Source organism: Zea mays, chromosome 2 (genome assembly GCF_902167145.1).
Source record: "Zea mays cultivar B73 chromosome 2, Zm-B73-REFERENCE-NAM-5.0, whole genome shotgun sequence".
Classification (NCBI taxonomy): domain Eukaryota; kingdom Viridiplantae; phylum Streptophyta; class Magnoliopsida; order Poales; family Poaceae; genus Zea; species Zea mays.
In genome coordinates, this window is record NC_050097.1 from 200,373,361 (window position 1) to 200,399,888 (window position 26,528).

At 50.0% G+C, this 26,528-nt stretch overlaps 1 protein-coding gene across 10 annotated transcripts; it reads left to right on the forward strand.

Annotated features, from left to right (window-relative positions):
* The first annotated feature begins 1,933 nt into the window (after positions 1-1,933).
* LOC100275687 (uncharacterized) lies at positions 1,934-26,168 on the forward strand. 10 transcript variants are annotated; one of them, XR_002266940.1, is made up of 5 exons: positions 1,952-2,128; positions 2,698-3,416; positions 17,717-18,430; positions 25,030-25,270; positions 25,646-26,061. XR_002266940.1 is itself a non-coding variant. In XM_020547580.1 (4 exons), exons 2-4 carry the CDS (start codon positions 2,713-2,715, stop codon positions 25,650-25,652), a joined length of 1,425 nt encoding a protein of 474 aa, XP_020403169.1. In that variant the 5' UTR covers positions 1,953-2,128; positions 2,698-2,712; the 3' UTR covers positions 25,653-26,059. The 10 variants fall into 10 exon arrangements, 3 of the variants coding, with proteins under 3 accessions (XP_020403169.1, NP_001295217.1, XP_035820563.1); XR_002266942.1 differs by having other exon boundaries at positions 1,953-2,128; positions 17,712-18,430; XR_002266939.3 differs by having other exon boundaries at positions 2,071-2,092.
* The last annotated feature ends 360 nt before the right edge of the window (positions 26,169-26,528 follow it).

Genomic DNA, 26,528 nt, shown 5'->3' on the forward strand with positions numbered 1-26,528 from the left:
TATCTGGATAAGTAGGAATGATTTAGTTTTTGACAAAAAAACCCATGTTAACATACTTGCAGGTACTCTTTAGGGCGACACATTGGTTTAGGACGTGGACTGATCTTCATAAACAAGAAGAGGGTATCCAAATAAAGGAAGCTTGTCGACGGTTAGAGTGCACGACTCTATAGATTTTTGCTCAACATGGATGGAGGTTTACAAATCGAATTGCTTTGTAGTTTTGTCTATGGATTGTGTGTCTTTTTCTGGTTATCAAACCGTGGTCTTCTATGGTGTGTTTCGGGAGGTCTGTCCCTCCATATGTGGCTAGTCGTGTGACTACTCCATGTAAAATTTTTGGTGTGTTGGCTAATCCTCCAAACGAGGAGAAGCTGGATTGGTATCCATTATCTAAAAAGTCTAAACTTTTCATCACTTGACTAGCTCATTGAGTCATTGTACACTTACACTAGAATACTACGAAACTGGATGAGAGTGTTTCGAACCCGGTTTATAGAAACCAGTTTAAGGCTAGTTTGACAACTTTATTCCCACAAGGGAATCCTATTTTTTCAAAAGAAAATGAAATAATTTCTTTTGAAAAAAATGAAAATTTCTTGGAAAAATGAGGAACTAATCCTTAGATTTTTGGTACATAATGTCTGGAAAAAATTCACCGTAGCCGACTGCATAGAAGCAACATTGCAGATTCCGTTCCGTTTGTGACACGAGTGGTTGGTTGTACGGTTGCTTTAAAATTAGTGAGGGGTACACATGTCACAAATCAAACAGATCTTGTCGTGTTGCTTCTCTATATCTAGCTACAAGGATTTTTCTTCTTCTAATGACTAGCCTATTATTTCTCTACTTAAACGGAAGTGGTATGTAAATTCTGTGTAATCAACCAAGGAATGACATATTTAAACGGACAAAATTGGTTTTAGATGTGGGAGACTAACTTCTTAGTTTTTTTAAAAACAGGAGTTTAATTTCTATAAACTGTAATATAAAGTGATAGTTTAGAATAACATTAATTTCTATAAACCAGTTTTTTGAATTTGCTGTTTACAAACAGACTTTAATTTAGATTATTTAGCACGTGAATCGGAAGAAAAAATATATGCATTGAAGAGAAGTTTGTGGCACAACGACGGGAATAAGTTAGACGGAGTTAGGCCTTGTTTGGGATAACTTAACTTTAAAATTTTCAGATTTATTTTAATTTCTTTTACTAAACAAATCTAGTTTCATGAGCTCTAGCTAAAAAAACTAGAACTACAGGCCAGTTTCATAAAATTTTCGAAGCTTCTCAAGGATACTTCAAAAACATTGTTTTTATATCTTCTCATAGAGTTGCACAAAAATTATCCACCATACTATTTGTTACATGACCTACTAATTCATGTATCTTTCTCTACTCCTAAACATCAAAGGTAATCAAAGAAACTTGTACAAATTAATTGTATTACAGTAGTTGAAATCTATGTGCAAGCTAAATACTCTTTAACCTTACTTTACCAATTTGTAAGCTATTTTATGGTGAACTAAAAAATCAAAGCTGTAATTCTCAGACGGGCCTAGATAAAAAAGTATAATGATTTTTATAAAAGGTGCGGTGGCGGAAACTAGAAAAAACAGGAGTAAGAAGAGTAGAGCACATAAGAGATTAGAACATCTCTAAAAAACTCTTTATTTTGCTCTCTATTTAACTATTTATTTACTTTTTTATAGATTACACTATATATATTACATCACACTCAAAAGACTATCTATCTAGTTTAGATAGTCAGATGGCTAGTTAAATTTAACTAGTGAGAAAATCAATTTAGAGAATCAGATAGTTTGGTGAGTCAGATAGCTAGTTTGTTGAAGATTTATTTTACTATTGAGAATCTAAAATTTAGTTTGACGAGTTATTTAGCTACAGTGTTTTAGAGATGCTAGTGGACGTAACCGTAATCTTCACCCTGCGCCCCTCTCTTGTTCTCCGTTTCCCCGCGGCGTACTCTTCCTGCTCTTCCTCCCCCTCTGTTTATCTCTCTCTCGGTCCTCCCGTGTCCATCGCGTGCGCTCTGTCTCCGGTGGCGCCGCCTCCGCCACCCTGCACCAGGTAGCCATACCTTCGCCGGAGACGAGCGCCCACCAGGTGCGCCCATCCCTTCTCTTCAGTTTCCTGCTGTGCGAAACGGAGCACCCAAACCCAAGCTATATGGATCTTATCTGATCCAGTTACAAGTGTAGTAATAGTATGGGATATACATGTATTATGCACACAAACTTTTTTTTTCTTTTTTCTTTTAAATTGGGTGTACATGTGTACATGTACATCCATGTCCTTTACTGGCTCCGCCCTCTATCAAGATTGTCTCGTCAATTTTGTTGCTTAGATTAGATTGCCATTGCTTCTAAGACCTTCTCTGGCTAGAATTAGATTGTTGACAGTGAGTCGATATGTCATTGATGTATGCTTACCTGATAGCTGTGGTGTACTGGTAATTTAATCATATCAGTTTGGTTCGTAAGTGTGAATATTGCTCCGTCTTCAGTGTTTACCCCTTGATGAATCAGTGTATGAATCCTCGTTTCTGTCTCATACTGGCAATTCTTTTGTGTTGGACCTTGCTATGTAATCAAGTGTTGTTTGTCTGATGTGTATGTAGTAGCATCATCTTGCTGTTACCTTGGTTGCTGAAATTGTTTCATGGAAAATGACAGATCAGATTCGTGGATATGTCTGATAATGAGAAATTGGTGGGGGAGGGAACCACCCGCCGAGGGGCGGACTGGGAAGTTGTCACTCTCACAGCATCTGCCTATGAAGCAGCGCCAGGGCCTGTTGGAACGGAAGTAAAGCCTGTTAACGAAGATCAAGAGCGTAGTTCATCCGATGCACTGCTCATGTCTGACCACTTTGTGTTTCCGCCGAGTGAACACGAGAACCTGCCAATACAAACCAGTTTTGATGAGATACATGCTGAGAAGGATGTGCAGAAACCTAGTACCAGTGTGGAGGATTATAGTATCAAGAATGATGTTGGGTCTGAGAGAGTTCAGTTTGACGATGAAGGGAAACACCTCTCAGATGATGATGTGGAGATGAAAGATGACACCCCTGGGTACGGTTCCTCTCACGCTGAAGATGATGCACATGGTTTTGTTGCCCATGGTGATGGCATTGAGTCTGGTGAAGATTTTGATGAAAAATCAGGCCACCCTTTAGAGCTCTCAGACAGCAAGAGCTGTGATACTGGTGCCTCTTGCAAATGTTGGTTGAAGAAGCATATGACATGCCTGTATAACCAAACAAAGGAAACAAATGCTATCTGGTCTGTGGTGGTTGCAGCTGCACTAGTTGGTATTGTGATCTTGGGACGTTGGCACAAAGATAAATTCCACCTTAACCAGCTTAAGTGGTGCTCTGGCTCAGCAGTGAGGTATGTTAACCTCTTGTTCCTACAATTGTACACATTATTTCATAAGTCTCGATTATTTAGTCAACTTATTCGCCTTTTTATAGTGTTTTACACTTTATTAGCTCAATATGTGCACACAAGTGCATGCGGCTCCTCTTGTGGACATCTGCAGTTTAGCTTAGGATATATGCATAGTGCATAGTATATTTCTCTTGGTAATAGTCAAGTTCATTTTGCAGTTCTGTCTGATATTTTTACCTGTCTCATCCTCTTAGTTTCTAGTATAGTAGTAACCAGTAAGGTGGCAGTATAATCTTAAACTGATGGTTGGATGTTTTGTCTGCATTTCAATGGTTGTTAGTTGTGCTCATTTTATGGCTGTGATTTTGGAATTCAATCTGATTGGTTAGCAGTTATACCAGATTGCATCCACTGCCTAAAGAAGATTTGGATCATATTCATTCATCCAATGGATATGAACTAGTAACTAAGGAATAGTACTCATCTAGTTCAAGATTCTTTTCTGAATTAAAATTGAACTATCCCTTGTATTAATCTGATGTTTTAGACACAGCTAAGCGAAGACACAGGATCACATGCTCATATCAAATATGTCTATTACCTAACTATTTTTTTAATCTCCGAGATCACCTATCTTCATAACCTATGAGCAAGGCAATTTGGCCTTGCAAAAGTTTGTAGTATGTATGATATATTTTTTCTTAAACGCGCAGGAGAGCTGCGCATCATTAAATTAAGAGAAGAAAACAGTCCAAAATGGACCAAAGTACAATGCCAAAATAGGCAAAACACAAAACACAAAACCACCAACTTCTGCTGCGCACAAAACTGCAGCCTCCATAAATGCGCCTGGAAACAGCAGCACGCAATAGGAGACCGAACAGCAAAAAGTGCAAGCAGACCACACACACCTGCTCTTCATTAATCACCCAAAAGAACCCTTGACCTAAAAATTCCAGCACCAGGAACCAAAGCCTCAAGATGCCTAGCACCGGCAAGCCTCCAGAATTCAACTTCATCAAAAAAAATTGCCTTTATGCCAATAATTGAAGGACTGACACCATCAAAAACCACCTTATTACGATGAAGCCATAAACACCAAGCCCCCAAGATGATGATACTGTTAAAGCCTCTTCTTTTGGATTTGTGCACTTGCTTAATTACTTTCGCCCACCAGTCAGCAAAAGTGGACTCATTAGAGTCAGGAGAAAGATTAGCCATCCCCAACGAAGAAAGAATGTAATACCAAAACTGCCGCGAAAAAACGCAAGTGCAAAGGAGGTGTTGGATATTTTCCGGCTCTTGATCACACAACGGACAGACCTCAGGATGGTCTAACCCTCTTTTCTGCAGTCTATCAGCTGTCCAACATTTATTCCTTATTGCCAACCAAATAAAAAATTTGCATTTGGGTGGAGCCCAAGACTTCCACAGCCTCTTCCACGGTTCAAAAGTAATCGAACCCAAGAAAAAAGCCTTATAACATGATTTAGAAGAGAACTGTCCAGAGGAAGAATGAATCCACACATGTCTATCAGCCTCCTGAGTCAGCACCACTCCCCTCAATGTGTCCCAAAGGTTCAGATATTGCTGCAGCCCAGACAAATTAAGAGGGGTCACAATGTCGCTGACCCACTGCCAGTTCTCAAGAGCATGGGCCACAGTATGTATGATATATGAGTTAGGGCTATATCTTAAAGATATAGTTGGGTCCTTCTCTAAATCATGTAACATGAACAAATGGATCTCTTGCACCTACATCAGTTTTTTTTTGAATTTTGTGGGTCAAGTTCCACATTTGATTGTATATATTTTTGTTGATAAATGATAGTGCAAAGGATACATTACACCAATCAAATTTCCTAATTAGACAGCTTCCTTCAAGTATTTTCAGTCTGTATTAAACCTGGATTTGTTACATAGTATGCCATCTAGTTCATTTAGCAAGTTTCGGATCAATCAAATGACCTGAAACAAGTGGAACTTGCATCCCTACCCACTGGCAGGCATGACCCTTTGTGTTGACTATTGACGTACCTGGAACTTACTGAGAGAGTGAGGGTTACCTACCAAGGGCCTTCTAGACTCTAGTGAAGTTCAGGGAAATCTATAGAGTGGTTGCACCGGCTACCTTTTTTTTCACGAACACCATAGGAGAGCTGTGTGCCATTTTGTTAAGGAAAAAAGGTTCAAACTGCATACAGAAAAGGGAGAGGCTAAAATAAGCGCCTCCCAGACACACTGATACCCAGGAGACTAAAAAAGACATGTCGAGCTAAGGGACATAACACGACCAGTAACCAGCCCACCTCCAACCACCCTCAAGGCTCATGGAGGGCCGAGGCGCCAGCCAAACACCACATGCTGCTTTCATTAGCCACTATGAGAGTCTGAATGTTTGGTCTAGCACCTTCAAAGACAATGGCCTTATGTTTCCATCAACATGAAGAGCACAAGAAATTGGCCATATTTACTCTTATAATACTCGAGGAAATTCTCCATTGCTACTGGAATATATGTGTTCATTGGTTGCCATTTCTGTTAAAATTTGTTAACTTTCTGTTAAGTTGGGTCTGTCCCCCACTTTGAGGCACCGTGCAGTGCAGCGCATGTTCCAGCCCTGGCAGCTGCTGCTCTGCATTGTCTGCTGATCCCGCCGCTGCAGCTGAGCTGGGCCTCCGCATCATGCACATCAATACCAATTGCACCGAGAAATTCACTGACACGGTCATGGGCCTCGTTCACCAGCAGCCTGTGCGAGAGTGGTAGGGTGTTTGACGCACACCCGCACAGGAGGGCAGAGGTAGGTGAACACAAGCGAGAGGTGAGAGAAGAATACACACGGGTGGGCAGGCCTGGGCAACACATGCGCATGGCTCCCTGCATCCTCTGCATGCTTTCGCCAGGTGCCATTGCGCACATCATGCCACTACCGGTTCGCCTCCATGGACAGGTCTAGTCATGTTCAGGTGGCATTTTCCCGGGCGCGTGCACGTGTCTCCCCTGCACCCTCCATGGGCGCTTGCCTATGTGCGGTCGCACGGTCTGGTGCTGCCAAAGTGCCAATTCACCTCGGCCAACGGGTGGTCTTCTAGTCTGCTCCACCAGCTGGCCAAAGGTACTCCTAGCTGCAATGGACCAGCTCAGGGACGTGCCTGGTGGAGACTGAGGCCATGGTGGCCTGTAACGGCTGGTCTATAGCATCCATGGTGTTATCCAACCAGGTTCACTTGAGCACCCATGCCAGCTAGAGTAGCAGCTGTAGGAAACTGTAGTGCTTGATTGTATTGCATAGGAGATGTGGTACAATATATAGACTCACAGGACCCTAACCCTAATGGGCCGGCAGTCCAACAGTGGTGCCGGCCCACACACACAGTCTAACATCCCCCGCAGTCGCAACGAGAACACTACACACGATGACACTGGAGTAGAAGCCGAAGGTAGGAGCCGACAGGTTGAAATCCCCCCGCAGTCGCGACGTCGTGAGGGTCGAATGTTGCGGCTGGAGCAGAGATCGGTGTAGACTCCGTGAAGGTGATGGCCCCTGGATGCCGAGTTAACCGAGAGACACGCAACAGTAGCCTGTTCTTCGGGAGGGGTTGACGTTCGAGGGTCAACGATCGGCGAGGGCGACACAACAAAACAACACCAGTAAGCCGACCTTCTTGCTTCTTCGATCGTCTGTACGTCGAGGAGCCCCGTCAGGGAGGCCGACGGCAACGCACACGTCTGTGTCGGTCATGGTGGCCGCGCCCGCGGCAGAATAGAAGGGGTAACGGCGGATCCGGCCGAGACGGCCACAGCAGCGACGGATCCAGCCGGGAAGACGCGATCCGGTCAAAGGGACGGTGGATCGAGCCGGGAAGGTCGCAGCAACGGTGAATCCGGCCAGGAAGTATGCGGCAGCGATAGATCCAACGAAGGCGATGAAGGGGAAAGGGGTGACGGGGCGGGTCCAGCCGGGCAGGGGCCCACGCGGATTCAACCAGACAGGGGGCGATGACGCCGACGACGGGAGAAACTTGAAGGATGAGGCGCTGCTAGGCATCAACACGGGTAGTTAGGAGGTGGCCAGTGCGATGATGAGGGGCTGCACGGGAGGGTAGCCTGGCCGCGCAGGAGAGAGAGATGTCGCACAGTGGAGGAAAGGCCAGTGACTGTTGGGGAAGGGAGCACCCGCGAGGCCGTGGCGGCTGCTGCTCCCCTATGTCCTGAGGCGGCGGCTACCCACAAGGCCGCGACGACTGCTGTACGTGCGCCTGCATGGCCGTAGCGGTAGGTTGCAGGGGTGGGGGCAGCCACGCCGCCGATGAGGAAGGGGAAGAGGCGAAGTCAGCCGCCGGGAGAGCCGAGCAGCGAGAGGCACAGGCCACAGGGCAGGGGGCAAGTTGGGGCGTCGCCAGGCCTAGATGTGACTGGCCAGAGGAGAGGGGCGACGGTCGGGAAGGGAAGGGCGCCGCCAGGGGCAGCCAGCGCAGCCACGCAGGGTCCGCGCCAGTGGAACAGGGGAGGTGGACGTCGCGCCGTGGAGGATGGAGGCGGCGGCTTACTCAACGCCGGCAAGGACAAGGGCCACCGCAGTGTGGCCGAGGAAGTGGCGGTCGTGGTCGTGCGATGGCGGTGGCTCGACGTGCGTCCGCGTGGAGGGAGCGCACGGATGGCTGGGCTGACGATGCCGATCAGCGGTGCGTGTGCTCCATGGGCGTGGATCCGACGGGGCGTGGATCAGCGGTGCGTGTGCCCCCGGAGACTGCGGAAGATGCACCAGGCGCTCCTGCATCTGCCGCGGCCGGCGAAGACCTTCCCCCAAAGGTGGCCGCAGGCGCGCCAGATGCCCCCGCAGCTGCTGTGCCGAGCGCTGAAGATCCAGCGGAGGTGGGGGCGGAGGCAGCGGCGGAGGCTCCCGCAGCGGCCGGGCCTTCGCAGGTGGCATAGGTGGTGTTTAGGGTTGAGGAATTTTTGGATGTTGTACTGAATTTTGGTTGCTGCGCAGGTTCGAGATTTTGGGCCTGCGCACGCAACCGCTACCACTGAGTTTTTGGCGGCTTCGACCGCGGAAGATGGAAATGAATGTGGTGGGTCTGTTTCTGAGTTTTTTGATTTTACTGACTCTGGGAGCTCGGTTGAGTGGACTGAGGAGTCGTCGGAGGAGGACTTGGATTATTTTGCGGCCTTGGACGTGGCTGCGGCGGAGGCTGCACCACATGCTGCGGACGCGCCAGGCGTGCCCGGTCCTAGCACCGGGCACCGACGACGAAGGGCGGTTGCAAAGCGTAGGATTAGTGCGGAGGAAGGGGCTCGGCTTCGCGTTAGTAGGGCTGGTCGGCAGGAGCTGCTGTCTTTGCCGGCCGCCTCGGGTGTAGGGGAAGGGGAGCTGCGAAGCCTTTTTGCGGGTGAGGAGCTTAGGATAATGTTATTTAATTATAGAGAGATGGGGATTATTCCTAAGGTTGAGCCGATGTAGGGCGTGGTGCCCTCGCTTGTGTATGTGTAAAGGCTTGTAAAATGGAGTTGTGTGCCCTCGCGTGCCTGTGCCTGCGAGGGCGCTGTGTACTTTGTCTGGTGTGATTGATTGTGCTGTGCCAGTATGATTATAATTGGTCTTGCTGTCGTTTCTGCTTTTTGTTATACTGTGCTGGCTGCGCCCTTAGGCGGCTCCTGCGATAGACTTCGGATTTTTGCGCGTTTGTGCTTGGTCCGGCCGCACCTTTTAGGCGACTTCTGCGCGGATAGTCTTCGCGATAGACTTCGGATTTTTGCGCACTTGTTGTGCCAAGTCCGGCTGCACCCTTAGGCGACTTCTGCGCGGATAGTCTTCGCGATAGACTGCGGATTTTTGCGCACTTGTTGTGCTAAGTCCGGCTGCACCCTTAGGCGACTTCTGCGCGGATAGTCTTCGCGATAGACTGCGGATTTTTGCGCACTTGTTGTGCTAAGTCCGGCTGCACCCTTAGGCGACTTCTGCGCGGATAGTCTTCGCGATAGACTTCGGATTTTTGCGCACTTGTTGTGCCAAGTCCGGCTGCACCCTTAGGCGACTTCTGCGCGGATAGTCTTCGTGATAGACTGCGGATTTTTGCGCACTTGTTGTGCTAAGTCCGGCTGCACCCTTAGGCGACTTCTGCGCGGATAGTCTTCGCGATAGACTGCGGATTTTTGCGCACTTGTTGTGCTAAGTCCGGCTGCACCCTTAGGCGACTTCTGCGCGGATTGGTCGCACGCGGGGGTGGCTAGCGCTTAACCTCGCGGTGACTTCGAATTGGTCGAATGCCGAAGACCGTTGTCGCGGTCTTTTTCGACACATGCTTTTGCGGGGGATTTTTCTCACATATATTACATGGCTCCGCCTCGTTAAAAACCTCACCCCCCGGGAGGAAAAGAGTGCGGGCCGGCACAAGATTGTTTGTGGTGAATTACAAGGGCGAACTCAGCCCTAAGTTTTAAACAAAAAATTTACGAAGGTTGTCGATATTCCAGGAGTGCTCCAGGTCCTCGCCATCTGGCGTTGTGAGCCTGTAAGCGCTGGGGGAAGCTTTTGTTTTGACTATGAAGGGGCCCTCCCACTTGGGCTCCAACTTGCCCTTGGACTCCGTCCGAGCTGTTCGGATGAGTACGAGGTCCCCCGCGCTGAACTCCCTTGGAATGACTGCGCGGTCGCGCCATGCTTTGGTCTGGGCTTGGTATTTGTTTAAGGCCTGCAGGGCGAAGACCCGGTCTCCGTCAATGAGGTCTTTGGAGGTTGGCTCATCCACGTCAGGGGCGGCTGACGGAGCTGTGCGCGGAGACCCATGCTTTATTTCTTGCGGGGTCATTGCTTCCGATCCGTATAGAAGGCGGAAGGGAGTGAACCCGGTCGCCCTGCACTCGGTTGTGTTTAGCGCCCAGACTGCTTCCGGTAACAAGTCGGTCCATCTGCCTTTTTTTTCATCGAGGAGCATTTTCTTGACAGCTTTGAAGATTTTCCCATTGGCACGCTCCACGACCCCGTTGGACTGCGGATGATAGACTGATGCGAAGGCAAGCTTGGTGCCGATGGAAAAACAAAAATCCTTGAAATCTTGACTGTCAAACTGCTTGCCGTTGTCAACTGTTAGCTCGGACGGTACTCCGAAGCGGCAAACAATGTTCTGCCAAAAGAATTTTTGGGCAGTCTTTGATGTGATTGTGGACACGGCCCTCGCTTCAATCCATTTGGTGAAGTATTCGACGGCTACGAAGGCGAACTTAAGGTTCCCCTGAGCGGTGGGCAGGGGCCCGACAATGTCCAGGCCCCAGCGCTGAAGAGGCCATGTATGGGCAATCAGCTTTGTGTATTGCGAGGGGTTGCCTGACCGAGGAGAGAACTTCTGGCAGGCTTCGCAGGACCTTGTGACTCGATTTGCGGCGCAGATCATTGCAGGCCAGTAAAACCCTTGTCGGATCACCTTTGCAGCCAGGGCCCTTGGCCCCGCGTGTGAGCCGCACGTGCCACTGTGGACTTCGCGCAGGATTTGCATGCCTTCGGTTTCGGTGACGCATTTAAGCATTGGCTGACTGACCCCTTTCTTGTATAATTGGCCCTCGATCAGCGCGAAGTCCCGGCTTCGATGCCTGAGGCGCTTTGCCTCGCTGGCGTCGGTTGGGTGATAGTATCCATGTAGGAACAGGGTTATTGGGGCCCGCCAGTCTTCGGTCATGATTAGGTTGACTATACGGTGGCCCTCGCTATCATTAGTTATTTGGAGCCCTTCGGGGCTTCGGACGGCTGGCGTGCCGATGGTGTGAAAGAATACGTCGGAGGGCAGGGGCTCGCCCCTGGCGGCGGCTTTGGCTAATGCATCGGCCTCCTCGTTCTTGGCCCTGTCAACATGCTGTAGGGTGAATCCCTTGAACTGTCTCTCGAGACTTCGGATAGCCGCGAGGTATTGCATGAGCGCGGGGTCTTTTGCTGCATAGTCTTTCTCGACCTGACCGGCAACTATCTTGGAGTCTGTTTTGATGATACATGTGGTGACTCCGAGGGCCCTTAGCTTGCGGAGACCGAGGATGACTGCTTCATACTCTGCTATGTTGTTTGTACATTTGTCAGATTCCAGAGCAAAGCTGAGGCGCGCTGCGTATCTGTGCTTGACTCCGGCTGGTGAGGTGACGACTGCAGCGACGCCTGCCCCCGCATGACACCATGCACCGTCGCAATGGATAGTCCAGACCTTTTCTGTGGATGGGTCCGGCTGTGTTATTGGCCCTGTCCAGTCGACGACGAAGTCTGCCAGGACTTGCGACTTGATAGCTGTCCTGGGCTCGAAGCTGATGTGGTAGCCGGAGAGTTCGGCTGCCCACTTGGCAATCCTCACTGATGCCTCCGGGTTCCTGAATAATTCGCCGAGCCCCCTGTCTGAGGTGACTCGGACCTTAAATGCTTCAAAATAATGGCGCAACTTGCGCGAGGACATAACAACTGCGTAGGCAATCTTCTCCAGCTCTGTCATGTTGCATTTGGACGGTGTCAGGACTTCAGAGACATAATAGATAGGGCACTGTCTGACAGCGCCCTCGACTGTCTGCTCCTGTACCAGTGCCGCGCTGACCGCGTGCGGCGAAGCCGCGACATAGAGCAATAAGGGGAGCGAGGAGTCTGGGCTTGTGAGGATGGCCAGCTCCGCCAGGTACTGTTTTAATGAGGCGAAGGCTGCTGCTTGCTCCGGTCCCCAGGCGAAGTTCTTCGCGCCGCGGAGTGTTTTGAGGAATGGAAGACTTCGCTCGGCGGACCTGGAGATGAATCTGTTGAGAGCGGCCATCCTGCCTGTCAGGCGCTGGACGTCCCTGGCCGACTGCGGAGGCGACATATCGACGATGGCCTGGATCTTGGTTGGGTTGGCCTCGATGCCCCGGCGGGACACCAGGTAGCCCAATATCTTGCCCTGGCGAACACCGAAAACACACTTTTCCGGGTTTAGGCGGAGTCGTGCATCTCGCATGTTCGCGAATGTTTCTGCCAGGTCAGCGAGATGGTCCTCCTTATTCTTGCTGGCGACGACGATGTCGTCCACATATGTGAATATATTTCTGCCGACCTGCCCCTCGAGCACTGTTTTGGTGAGTCTGGAGAAGGTGGATCCGGCATTCTTGAGACCCTCCGGCATTCTGACAAAGCAATAGGTGCCGAAGGGTGTAATAAAGCTGGTGCTGGCTTTGTCTTCCTCCTTCATGTATATCTGGTGATAGCCGGAGAAGCAGTCGAGGAGGGACATGACCTCGCATCCGGCCGCGCTATCGACTATTTTGTCGATCCGCGGCAACGGGAAATTGTCCTTTGGGCAGGACTTATTGAGACTGGTGAAGTCTATGCACATGCGCCATTTTCCGCTTTTTTTCTGCACCATCACAACATTGGAGAGCCACGTGGGGTAAGCCACTGGCTCGATGAATTTAGCCTCCAGGAGGCGATGCACCTCTGCCTTGGCGGCCTCTGTCTTTTCGTCTGACATTTTGCGAAGCTTCTGCTTTTTGGGTCGCACCGAAGGGTCAATCCCCAAGCTGTGCTCAATTATGGCTCGGCTGACTCCGACCAGATCGAGGGCAGACCAGGCGAAGACATCTTTATTCTTGGCCAGGCAGCAGAGAAGTCTCTCTTCTTCAAGTGAGGTGAGGTCTTCGCTGATAGTTACTGTCTGCTTGGGCGTGGCCTGATCGAGGGGGACAGTCTTGGTCCCGTCTTGGCACTGCAACTGTGCCTTGTCGTGCTGCTTGTCGGTTGGGCTGGCCGGCGCAGGGACCTCGCGCTGGGTCGTGAGACAGTGTACGTTTCTCTGACCGGGCACGAAGTCCCGCTCAATGTTGCGCGCCGTCTGCTGGTTGCCGTAGACTGTGATGGCGCCTAGCGGCCCTGGTATCTTCATACATAGGTACAACCCGTGGATAGCAGCTTCGAACTTGTTGATGGAGCCCCGGCCCATGATGGCGTTGTATGGATATACCATGTCGACAATGTCGAAGGTTACTTGCTCACTTCGGGCATTGGGCGCTACACCGAAGGAAAGGGGCAACTCTATCTTGCCAACTGGAAAGGTGCCCTTGCCGCCGAAACCATACAACGGGTTGTCCGAAGGCTTCAGCAAGCTGTGGCTTATACCCATGCGGTCGAAGGCGTGGAGGAAGATGATGTCCGCCTGACTGCCGTTGTCGACTAGGACTTTGTGTAAGTCCCAGCCTGCCACGCTGCAATTGATGACCATAGCGTCGATGTGGGGGGCGCTGCGCAGGTCGACGTCTCGTGCGTCGAAGGTTAGCGGTATGTGGGACCACTTCGTCTGCACGACTGGGCCAGTGACGGCGACATGGTTGATGCTGCGGTAGTGGTCCCGCTTCTACCGCTTGGTGTCGAAGTCAGTGCTAGACCCCCCTGTTATCATGTGAATGACTCCGCGATATGGTTGATCGGCGAAGTCTTCCTGCTTTGGGGCATGGGGGATGTTTTGGTGTTGCTGGTGTGGTGGTGGGGGTGGAGGAGGTACGATTTGTACTTCCTGATGATGTTGGTAAGCGTGGTGCGGTGGGTGCGGAGCGGGAGCGTGGATATATGGTGGAGGGGGTGGCTGGTAATTATGCGCGACAATTCTGGGATTGTCGGCCGGCTGCGCCCGCGCCATTCTGTCTCTGGTGGCCTTCGTCTCGGGGCAGTCTTTGGTCTGGTGGGCGCAGTCTTCGCCGTGGAAAAGGCAATAGAATCGGCGCGGCGGCTGCTGCGCCCGCCCTCGACCCCTGCCGCGAGTTCCATTTCCGCGGCCCTGGGGGGGATATTCCTGGCGGCGAGGGGGATCAGCAGCAGGCTGTTGGTTGACGATGTTGTGCACTTGCTGCTGACTGCGGCCATCTCGACCGGAGTCTGGCTGCGGAGTCCTTGTCCACGTGCGGCTGGACTGCGGGGCATCTTTGGGTTTCCGTTGTGACTCGACCTTGCGCTGGTGGAGCTCTTCGGATTTGGCATATTTTTCGAAGAGCTGATATAGCTCCTGCAAGCTCTTGGGTGGATCTCTGATACAATGGCTGTAGAGGACGCCGGCCCGAAGGCCATTGATGGCGTAGTGGATAGCGATCTGATCGTCGACAGAGGGCAGCTGCGACTTGAGCGTTAAGAACTTGCGGTAATACTCCCGCAGAGTCTCCTTTTCCAGCTGTTTGCAAAGCGAGAGCTCGGCCAAAGCGTCGGTGTCTGGACGGTACCCTTGGAAGTTGAGGAGGAACTTGTCCCTGAGACTTCTCCACGAATCAATGGACAGCGGAGGCAATCTGGTGAACCAAGTGAGTGCTGGGCCCTCTAGTGCGATGATGAAAGACTTCGCCATTGTGGCGTCGTCTCCTCCGGCTGATGCAACGGCGACTTGATAACTCATGATGTATTGCGCCGGGTCGGTGCTGCCGTTGTACTTGGGGTACGCCCCCGCTCGAAAGTTAGCTGGCCAAGGCGTCACTTGTAGGTGTGGCGCCAGGGGACTTCGCTCGTCGAGGTAGTTGACCCCTTGGAATGGCGCGCCGTGCTGGGAGACGTAGTCATGCTGGGGGAAACGCGGGTTCTCCGGCTGCGCCCGGTGCTGCAGGGGTGGGCCATGCTGCCGGCCGAGGTGGCCTTCGCGCGTGTCCTCCGGTTGTGTGCGCTGTTGGAGGGGTGGCTCTTGCTGTAGACCGAGGTGGCCCTCGCGCTGCATCAGCGCGATTTCGCGCTCGAGGTCTTGGGCTTTCTGTTCCTCGTCGCGTATCATTTGCCGCACTTTGGCTAATGCGGACACACGCTGGCGCTTGGCCTCCAGTATCTCTTTCTGCCTCTGGAGATTGCGGTTCCTGAGGCGCAGGGCGCGCAGCTGCAGCTGTTCTTCTGTTGAGACGCCGAGGACCTCACCGTCCTCGGTGAGGTCCGCGCCTTCCAGTGGGGCGAAGCCTGGGGGCGGCTGCGACTGTCCTTCGGTTCCGCAGGTGCGGAAGGTGTCGTCTTCGCCGGTGTGGGGAACATTGTCTTCAGTGGGCTCTTGGTGGGTGGATTGGGTGAGGACGAGGGCCTTGCCCTTTCTTGCGGCCAGCAGTGCTGCCTTCGCAGCCTCGTCAGCCTTGGGGTTAGCTCTCTTGGGTGCCATCGCGGGTGGTTTTGTCGTAGCACGAACGGTGGGCGCCAAATGTTGGAACTTGCTCTCTGTCGCAAGAAGGCCAACAAGGGTGAACAGTGGTGACAACAGGGTTACGTGCACGGGGGCAATAGCTCTGTTAATCTAGCCTCTCACGGGCACTGTGCGGGGGTATTTATAGGTGTCTGAGTGCCCAGCGTCTTGTGTTAAGGACGCATGTGCCCTCAGACACCTATTTTATCCCCAGAATATTCCCATAAAGCAGGGTTACAAACTGTAATTACAAGTATTCCTTTACAAGTTAGGCCCGTAATACAGAGGCGGCCACGCGGGGCCCGTTACAATGGGCCAGATCGCACGTGGGCCTTGGGACTGAACGAGGACGCGCCGTGGGAGGACGTCGCCGCAGGCCTTCGTTAAAGTGCCGAGTCCTGCGAAGGGTGTCCCTGCCCGCTTTGTCTCTGTCGGACCAGCGGCTGCAGCGAAGGCCTCGAGCGAAGGGTGGCGTCTTGCCTTCGCCCCAACACCAGTTTTTTGAATTTGCTGTTTACAAACAGACTTTAATTTAGATTATTTAGCACGTGAATCGGAAGAAAAAATATATGCATTGAAGAGAAGTTTGTGGCACAACGACGGGAATAAGTTAGACGGAGTTAGGCCTTGTTTGGGATAACTTAACTTTAAAATTTTCAGATTTATTTTAATTTCTTTTACTAAACAAATCTAGTTTCATGAGCTCTAGCTAAAAAAACTAGAACTACAGGCCAGTTTCATAAAATTTTCGAAGCTTCTCAAGGATACTTCAAAAACATTGTTTTTATATCTTCTCATAGAGTTGCACAAAAATTATCCACCATACTATTTGTTACATGACCTACTAATTCATGTATCTTTCTCTACTCCTAAACATCAAAGGTAATCAAAGAAACTTGTACAAATTAATTGTATTACAGTAGTTGAAATCTATGTGCAAGCTAAATACTCTTTAACCTTACCTTACCAATTTGTAAGCTATTTTATGGTGAACTAAAAAATCAAAGCTGTAATTCTCAGACGGGCCTAGATAAAAAAGTATAATGATTTTTATAAAAGGTGCGGTGGCGGAAACTAGAAAAAACAGGAGTAAGAAGAGTAGAGCACATAAGAGATTAGAACATCTCTAAAAAACTCTTTATTTTGCTCTCTATTTAACTATTTATTTACTTTTTTATAGATTACACTATATATATTACATCACACTCAAAAGACTATCTATCTAGTTTAGATAGTCAGATGGCTAGTTAAATTTAACTAGTGAGAAAATCAATTTAGAGAATCAGATAGTTTGGTGAGTCAGATAGCTAGTTTGTTGAAGATTTATTTTACTATTGAGAATCTAAAATTTAGTTTGACGAGTTATTTAGCTACAGTGTTTTAGAGATGCTAGTGGACGTAACCGTAATCTTCACCCTGCGCCCCTCTCTTGTTCTCCGTTTCCCCGCGGCGTACTCTTCCTGCTCTTCCTCCCCCTCTGTTTATCTCTCTCTCGGTCCTCCCGTGTCCATCGCGTGCGCTCTGTCTCCGGTGGCGCCGCCTCCGCCACCCTGCACCAGGTAGCCATACCTTCGCCGGAGACGAGCGCCCACCAGGTGCGCCCATCCCTTCTCTTCAGTTTCCTGCTGTGCGAAACGGAGCACCCAAACCCAAGCTATATGGATCTTATCTGATCCAGTTACAAGTGTAGTAATAGTATGGGATATACATGTATTATGCACACAAACTTTTTTTTTCTTTTTTCTTTTAAATTGGGTGTACATGTGTACATGTACATCCATGTCCTTTACTGGCTCCGCCCTCTATCAAGATTGTCTCGTCAATTTTGTTGCTTAGATTAGATTGCCATTGCTTCTAAGACCTTCTCTGGCTAGAATTAGATTGTTGACAGTGAGTCGATATGTCATTGATGTATGCTTACCTGATAGCTGTGGTGTACTGGTAATTTAATCATATCAGTTTGGTTCGTAAGTGTGAATATTGCTCCGTCTTCAGTGTTTACCCCTTGATGAATCAGTGTATGAATCCTCGTTTCTGTCTCATACTGGCAATTCTTTTGTGTTGGACCTTGCTATGTAATCAAGTGTTGTTTGTCTGATGTGTATGTAGTAGCATCATCTTGCTGTTACCTTGGTTGCTGAAATTGTTTCATGGAAAATGACAGATCAGATTCGTGGATATGTCTGATAATGAGAAATTGGTGGGGGAGGGAACCACCCGCCGAGGGGCGGACTGGGAAGTTGTCACTCTCACAGCATCTGCCTATGAAGCAGCGCCAGGGCCTGTTGGAACGGAAGTAAAGCCTGTTAACGAAGATCAAGAGCGTAGTTCATCCGATGCACTGCTCATGTCTGACCACTTTGTGTTTCCGCCGAGTGAACACGAGAACCTGCCAATACAAACCAGTTTTGATGAGATACATGCTGAGAAGGATGTGCAGAAACCTAGTACCAGTGTGGAGGATTATAGTATCAAGAATGATGTTGGGTCTGAGAGAGTTCAGTTTGACGATGAAGGGAAACACCTCTCAGATGATGATGTGGAGATGAAAGATGACACCCCTGGGTACGGTTCCTCTCACGCTGAAGATGATGCACATGGTTTTGTTGCCCATGGTGATGGCATTGAGTCTGGTGAAGATTTTGATGAAAAATCAGGCCACCCTTTAGAGCTCTCAGACAGCAAGAGCTGTGATACTGGTGCCTCTTGCAAATGTTGGTTGAAGAAGCATATGACATGCCTGTATAACCAAACAAAGGAAACAAATGCTATCTGGTCTGTGGTGGTTGCAGCTGCACTAGTTGGTATTGTGATCTTGGGACGTTGGCACAAAGATAAATTCCACCTTAACCAGCTTAAGTGGTGCTCTGGCTCAGCAGTGAGGTATGTTAACCTCTTGTTCCTACAATTGTACACATTATTTCATAAGTCTCGATTATTTAGTCAACTTATTCGCCTTTTTATAGTGTTTTACACTTTATTAGCTCAATATGTGCACACAAGTGCATGCGGCTCCTCTTGTGGACATCTGCAGTTTAGCTTAGGATATATGCATAGTGCATAGTATATTTCTCTTGGTAATAGTCAAGTTCATTTTGCAGTTCTGTCTGATATTTTTACCTGTCTCATCCTCTTAGTTTCTAGTATAGTAGTAACCAGTAAGGTGGCAGTATAATCTTAAACTGATGGTTGGATGTTTTGTCTGCATTTCAATGGTTGTTAGTTGTGCTCATTTTATGGCTGTGATTTTGGAATTCAATCTGATTGGTTAGCAGTTATACCAGATTGCATCCACTGCCTAAAGAAGATTTGGATCATATTCATTCATCCAATGGATATGAACTAGTAACTAAGGAATAGTACTCATCTAGTTCAAGATTCTTTTCTGAATTAAAATTGAACTATCCCTTGTATTAATCTGATGTTTTAGACACAGCTAAGCGAAGACACAGGATCACATGCTCATATCAAATATGTCTATTACCTAACTATTTTTTTAATCTCCGAGATCACCTATCTTCATAACCTATGAGCAAGGCAATTTGGCCTTGCAAAAGTTTGTAGTATGTATGATATATTTTTTCTTAAACGCGCAGGAGAGCTGCGCATCATTAAATTAAGAGAAGAAAACAGTCCAAAATGGACCAAAGTACAATGCCAAAATAGGCAAAACACAAAACACAAAACCACCAACTTCTGCTGTGCACAAAACTGCAGCCTCCATAAATGCGCCTGGAAACAGCAGCACGCAATAGGAGACCGAACAGCAAAAAGTGCAAGCAGACCACACACACCTGCTCTTCATTAATCACCCAAAAGAACCCTTGACCTAAAAATTCCAGCACCAGGAACCAAAGCCTCAAGATGCCTAGCACCGGCAAGCCTCCAGAATTCAACTTCATCAAAAAAAATTGCCTTTATGCCAATAATTGAAGGACTGACACCATCAAAAACCACCTTATTACGATGAAGCCATAAACACCAAGCCCCCAAGATGATGATACTGTTAAAGCCTCTTCTTTTGGATTTGTGCACTTGCTTAATTACTTTCGCCCACCAGTCAGCAAAAGTGGACTCATTAGAGTCAGGAGAAAGATTAGCCATCCCCAACGAAGAAAGAATGTAATACCAAAACTGCCGCGAAAAAACGCAAGTGCAAAGGAGGTGTTGGATATTTTCCGGCTCTTGATCACACAACGGACAGACCTCAGGATGGTCTAACCCTCTTTTCTGCAGTCTATCAGCTGTCCAACATTTATTCCTTATTGCCAACCAAATAAAAAATTTGCATTTGGGTGGAGCCCAAGACTTCCACAGCCTCTTCCACGGTTCAAAAGTAATCGAACCCAAGAAAAAAGCCTTATAACATGATTTAGAAGAGAACTGTCCAGAGGAAGAATGAATCCACACATGTCTATCAGCCTCCTGAGTCAGCACCACTCCCCTCAATGTGTCCCAAAGGTTCAGATATTGCTGCAGCCCAGACAAATTAAGAGGGGTCACAATGTCGCTGACCCACTGCCAGTTCTCAAGAGCATGGGCCACAGTATGTATGATATATGAGTTAGGGCTATATCTTAAAGATATAGTTGGGTCCTTCTCTAAACCATGTAACATGAACAAATGGATCTCTTGCACCTACATCAGTTTTTTTTTGAATTTTGTGGGTCAAGTTCCACATTTGATTGTATATATTTTTGTTGATAAATGATAGTGCAAAGGATACATTACACCAATCAAATTTCCTAATTAGACAGCTTCCTTCAAGTATTTTCAGTCTGTATTAAACCTGGATTTGTTACATAGTATGCCATCTAGTTCATTTAGCAAGTTTCGGATCAATCAAATGACCTGAAACAAGTGGAACTTGCATCCCTACCCTGGCAGGCATGACCCTTTGTGTTGACTATTGACGTACCTGGAACTTACTGAGAGAGTGAGGGTTACCTACCAAGGGCCTTCTAGACTCTAGTGAAGTTCAGGGAAATCTATAGAGTGGTTGCACCGGCTACCTTTTTTTTCACGAACACCATAGGAGAGCTGTGTGCCATTTTGTTAAGGAAAAAAGGTTCAAACTGCATACAGAAAAGGGAGAGGCTAAAATAAGCGCCTCCCAGACACACTGATACCCAGGAGACTAAAAAAGACATGTCGAGCTAAGGGACATAACACGACCAGTAACCAGCCCACCTCCAACCACCCTCAAGGCTCATGGAGGGCCGAGGCGCCAGCCAAACACCACATGCTGCTTTCATTAGCCACTATGAGAGTCTGAATGTTTGGTCTAGCACCTTCAAAGACAATGGCCTTATGTTTCCATCAACATGAAGAGCACAAGAAATTGGCCATATTTACTCTTATAATACTCGAGGAAATTCTCCATTGCTACTGGAATATATGTGTTCATTGGTTGCCATTTCTGTTAAAATTTGTTAACTTTCTGTTAAGTTGGGTCTGTTCCCCACTTTGAGGCACCGTGCAGTGCAGCGCATGTTCCAGCCCTGGCAGCTGCTGCTCTGCATTGTCTGCTGATCCCGCCGCTGCAGCTGAGCTGGGCCTCCGCATCATGCACATCAATACCAATTGCACCGAGAAATTCACTGACACGGTCATGGGCCTCGTTCACCAGCAGCCTGTGCGAGAGTGGTAGGGTGTTTGACGCACACCCGCACAGGAGGGCAGAGGTAGGTGAACACAAGCGAGAGGTGAGAGAAGAATACACACGGGTGGGCAGGCCTGGGCAACACATGCGCATGGCTCCCTGCATCCTCTGCACGCTTTCGCCAGGTGCCATTGCGCACATCATGCCACTACCGGTTCGCCTCCATGGACAGGTCTAGTCATGTTCAGGTGGCATTTTCCCGGGCGCGTGCACGTGTCTCCCCTGCACCCTCCATGGGCGCTTGCCTATGTGCGGTCGCACGGTCTGGTGCTGCCAAAGTGCCAATTCACCTCGGCCAACGGGTGGTCTTCTAGTCTGCTCCACCAGCTGGCCAAAGGTACTCCTAGCTGCAATGGACCAGCTCAGGGACGTGCCTGGTGGAGACTGAGGCCATGGTGGCCTGTAACGGCTGGTCTATAGCATCCATGGTGTTATCCAACCAGGTTCACTTGAGCACCCATGCCAGCTAGAGTAGCAGCTGTAGGAAACTGTAGTGCTTGATTGTATTGCATAGGAGATGTGGTACAATATATAGACTCACAGGACCCTAACCCTAATGGGCCGGCAGTCCAACAGTGGTGCCGGCCCACACACACAGTCTAACATCCCCCGCAGTCGCAACGAGAACACTACACACGATGACACTGGAGTAGAAGCCGAAGGTAGGAGCCGACAGGTTGAAATCCCCCCGCAGTCGCGACGTCGTGAGGGTCGAATGTTGCGGCTGGAGCAGAGATCGGTGTAGACTCCGTGAAGGTGATGGCCCCTGGATGCCGAGTTAACCGAGAGACACGCAACAGTAGCCTGTTCTTCGGGAGGGGTTGACGTTCGAGGGTCAACGATCGGCGAGGGCGACACAACAAAACAACACCAGTAAGCCGACCTTCTTGCTTCTTCGATCGTCTGTACGTCGAGGAGCCCCGTCAGGGAGGCCGACGGCAACGCACACGTCTGTGTCGGTCATGGTGGCCGCGCCCGCGGCAGAATAGAAGGGGTAACGGCGGATCCGGCCGAGACGGCCACAGCAGCGACGGATCCAGCCGGGAAGACGCGATCCGGTCAAAGGGACGGTGGATCGAGCCGGGAAGGTCGCAGCAACGGTGAATCCGGCCAGGAAGTATGCGGCAGCGATAGATCCAACGAAGGCGATGAAGGGGAAAGGGGTGACGGGGCGGGTCCAGCCGGGCAGGGGCCCACGCGGATTCAACCAGACAGGGGGCGATGACGCCGACGACGGGAGAAACTTGAAGGATGAGGCGCTGCTAGGCATCAACACGGGTAGTTAGGAGGTGGCCAGTGCGATGATGAGGGGCTGCACGGGAGGGTAGCCTGGCCGCGCAGGAGAGAGAGATGTCGCACAGTGGAGGAAAGGCCAGTGACTGTTGGGGAAGGGAGCACCCGCGAGGCCGTGGCGGCTGCTGCTCCCCTATGTCCTGAGGCGGCGGCTACCCACAAGGCCGCGACGACTGCTGTACGTGCGCCTGCATGGTCGTAGCGGTAGGTTGCAGGGGTGGGGGCAGCCACGCCGCCGATGAGGAAGGGGAAGAGGCGAAGTCAGCCGCCGGGAGAGCCGAGCAGCGAGAGGCACAGGCCACAGGGCAGGGGGCAAGTTGGGGCGTCGCCAGGCCTAGATGTGACTGGCCAGAGGAGAGGGGCGACGGTCGGGAAGGGAAGGGCGCCGCCAGGGGCAGCCAGCGCAGCCACGCAGGGTCCGCGCCAGTGGAACAGGGGAGGTGGACGTCGCGCCGTGGAGGATGGAGGCGGCGGCTTACTCAACGCCGGCAAGGACAAGGGCCACCGCAGTGTGGCCGAGGAAGTGGCGGTCGTGGTCGTGCGATGGCGGTGGCTCGACGTGCGTCCGCGTGGAGGGAGCGCACGGATGGCTGGGCTGACGATGCCGATCAGCGGTGCGTGTGCTCCATGGGCGTGGATCCGACGGGGCTAAGGCGACGGCCTGGGGAGTTGGCGGCGGCGGATCCCGCGCCTGCGCCCGTGGCGGCGGCGCCCTGGGCGGCGACGGGGAGGGGCAGAGGCCCGGCGCGGCGGCCAGCAACCGCCGGAGTGGAGGGAGGGGGGGGCGGCCACCGGTGAGGGAGAAGGGCTGCCCCGAGAGGGAAGGCTGAACCTCTCGGACGGCGGCGGGCGGCGGCGCGCTAGAAGGCCGGCGACGCGGCGCAAAGGAGAGCGGTGGTTGTGCTGGGGCCAGCAGCCGTCGGAGTGGAGGGAGGGGAGGGGCGACCGCCAGTGAGGGAGAAGGGCCGCTCGGGAGGGAAGGATGAGCCTCTCGGGGCGGCGGCGCGGAAGCCGGTGGGCACCCGCTGACAGCGGCTGTGGGGGTGGGTGGAGAAACCTCCTCTGATACCATGTAGGAAACTGTAGAGCTTGATTGTATTGCATAGGAGATGGGGTACAATATATAGACTTACAGGACCCTAACACTAATGGGCCGGCAGCCCAACAGTGATGCCGGCCCACACACACACACAGTCTAACAGCAGCGTTGTGAGTGTTCACACCACTGAATTGATACTGTTGGCCTGCCACTCCGTTCGAACTCACTGAGGCAGAGGAAGAGCAGCAGAAGTGCAAGTGTCGTCCTGCAAGCAACACGAACATGATGGAGCTTGTGTGTCTCCCCTAGAGTTGTAGATGGCCAGCACCGAATTGCAGACCCCTGTGGCTACATGCATCCAGGTGAGGAAAGAGAGTTCTAGCAGATAGGGCCACACAGTTGGCTCTCCAAACTCATGCTCACCACATGTCGGGTGAATGACCCCCGGTCACTGGGACCCGTTAGTCAGAGAGCGCGCTGAGGAAAGAGCCTCTGATCGCTGAGGTCCGTTAGTCAGCTGGGAGAGGCGAATATGTCAACCCTGAAAGAGCCCGCCCTCGGTTGAACCCTGTGGCACCGAGCCCGGGGTCGGGCATGGCGGAACCTGACAGGGGAGGCCAGACGTGTCGGAAGGGAACCACTCGAGTGGGTCCCGCGCTCAGCCCTAGACTGACTCTCCAAAAATAGTCGAACACATTTAACCACGCCTGGCACCGAGCCACAGCACGATGCCCGTCCGCTTCCCACTCATGACCTACGAGCACCTCGGGCGCATAGCACTCATGACCTACGAGCCCCTCAGACTGCGGCACATTAATGGCCCGCGCACCCCTCGGCCTACGGCGCAATTATGGCCTACCAGACTAGGCCTGAGTGCGCAGACCTCCCGCAGGGCACTAAACTACGGGTTGCGTCGATCCCTAGGCTACGAAGGCAAGGGATCGGCGTAGCCGAAATTATATCGTCTGGGACCATCGCCGCCCCCACGTCATCCACCACGGTAAATACAAGACAGCCAGACAACCCAGGGCCTCAAGAGTACGTGTGGCTCCGCCCGGGGTAAACGCTGGTTTTACCCTTTCCTTATGGCTCCTTCCTAGGAAGCCATCGCTGGCCGACCCCTCTCCCCGGAGGGCCAAGAGGCACCAACGAGGACCAGGAGGCCGGAGCCGCGCCGAGCCAAGATTTAGCTAGGACTCCATCCTATATCTTCTAAGCTTCACTTCCAAACCGATAAAGAGGCTTGGGAGCCTCTCCTCCCTCTCTCGACCGCTTGTAACCCCTACTACAAGTTTGATCATCAATGGTGCCGATAGCGCAAACCACCAATGACTGTAAGTAGGGACGTTCTGCTCGAACCAGTATAAACCTTGTGCTCCAGTGCCCGGAACGTGTACAGTAAATTTACTTGTCTGAGCGAGGTACGAAACACCGACACCCCATCGCTCGATGCTTCTTCTAAGGCCATTTTGTCGCCGAATTGTGCAGGTGCGCCCGTACAGCTGGGAAAGGATAATAGGGGGCGATTGCAGGCCCAAGCCATCAGCGTGTGCAACTTAACAGATTTTAGGAATGTCATCCAAGGAAATGCAAACTTAGAATAGTGGCCGTTCAGGGAAGTTGGAAATTTTGAAGGCATTCAGGGGATCAATATAAATTTCAGTGGCAATGAGGAATTTATTCATATTCTAGCGTGAGGATTAGCCTTTCACTTTTCACCAGAACCAAGGTTACAGACCAGGAAGAAAAACATACATTGTGCACTTCATATATTCATCTCTCAGCAATACTTCAAATTGTTGCATTGCTTTTTGGATGCACCTTTGATAGCAAAGATTGCAACTGTATCTTTAAGGCACAGAAATTATGCAAGATATAATGATAAGTTGATGTTATTTTGCTAACAAACATAATTGCAATAATAATGAAACCAACTATCTCTTTACTGCTGAAAGGGTACCTTCTAATTACTATGCCAATGTACTGGTATGTGTTGATATTTGGACGGCACATTTGCTAGTACATTATTACTATAGAAAGTATACATTCCTGTTACAGTTTTACCCTGTATCTACCTTACTGTATACTTTTTTTTCTCTGGCAGAGGATGATCAACAATTGGCTTGTTGAAAACTCAGATGAGTCAATTCAACTGTCACCAAAATGGTTTTGGAATATTGTTGTGACGGTGACGAAAAGGAGTATGTTCAATGTAATAATATGTTCAACTGGAATTTCACTTGCCACCTACAATGAGTGCCTCGTGGGCTTCTAAGTCAAACTCACTCCTGCCATACACATTATCTTACAGTTTTTCTTGCAACCTGGCACATGATTTTTGGTTCCTGGCTTCCTGCTACTTGCTGTGGTGTATCATATATGTTGACTGATGGCTGTAGAACATAGTACAATTGCATACTGCAAAGTCTGTTGAAATTTTGGTGGTTCTGCGAGAACAATTCACGTGCGATTGTGAAAATGGAGGACAAGGAAAGTTTGTTTGGCTCTTATTTGTTGTTACTCCTGAGTATTGAAATATTGCTTAGGTCTAGTTTGGAAACTCCATTTTTTAAGAGATTTCTATCTTTTAAAGAGAAAATGAATTAATTTCTATTGAGAAAAAGAAATCTCTTGGAAAAATAGAATTCTCAGACTAATTCTTAGTATCGTACTTTTTTTGTCAAAAGGTTAGGGTTTGTTATGCTCAGTCCAGATGTGTGGTTGGTTGCCTGTGTCAAGGCTAGAGATGTCAATGGGAACCCGATACCCGTTAACTCGCGGGGAATTCCTCTATTAGGGCTAGTTTGGGAACCCTATTTTTTTAAGGGATTTCTATTTTTTCAAGAGAAATTAGTTTATTTTCTCTTGTGAAAATACGAATCTCTTGTGAAAATGGAGTTCCCAAACTAGTCCTTAGGGTACGGGTATGGGACAAAAATTGTCCCTATGGGTATGGATATGGGACAAAATCTCTACTCATTGGGTAA

Coding starts and splice junctions, on each gene's coding strand:
- LOC100275687 (XM_020547580.1), top strand. CDS start 2,713: ATGTCTGATAATGAGAAATTGGTGGGGGAGGGAACCACCCGCCGAGGG. Junction 3,417..17,716: donor TGCTCTGGCTCAGCAGTGAG/GTATGTTAACCT, acceptor ATGACAGATCAG/ATTCGTGGATATGTCTGATA.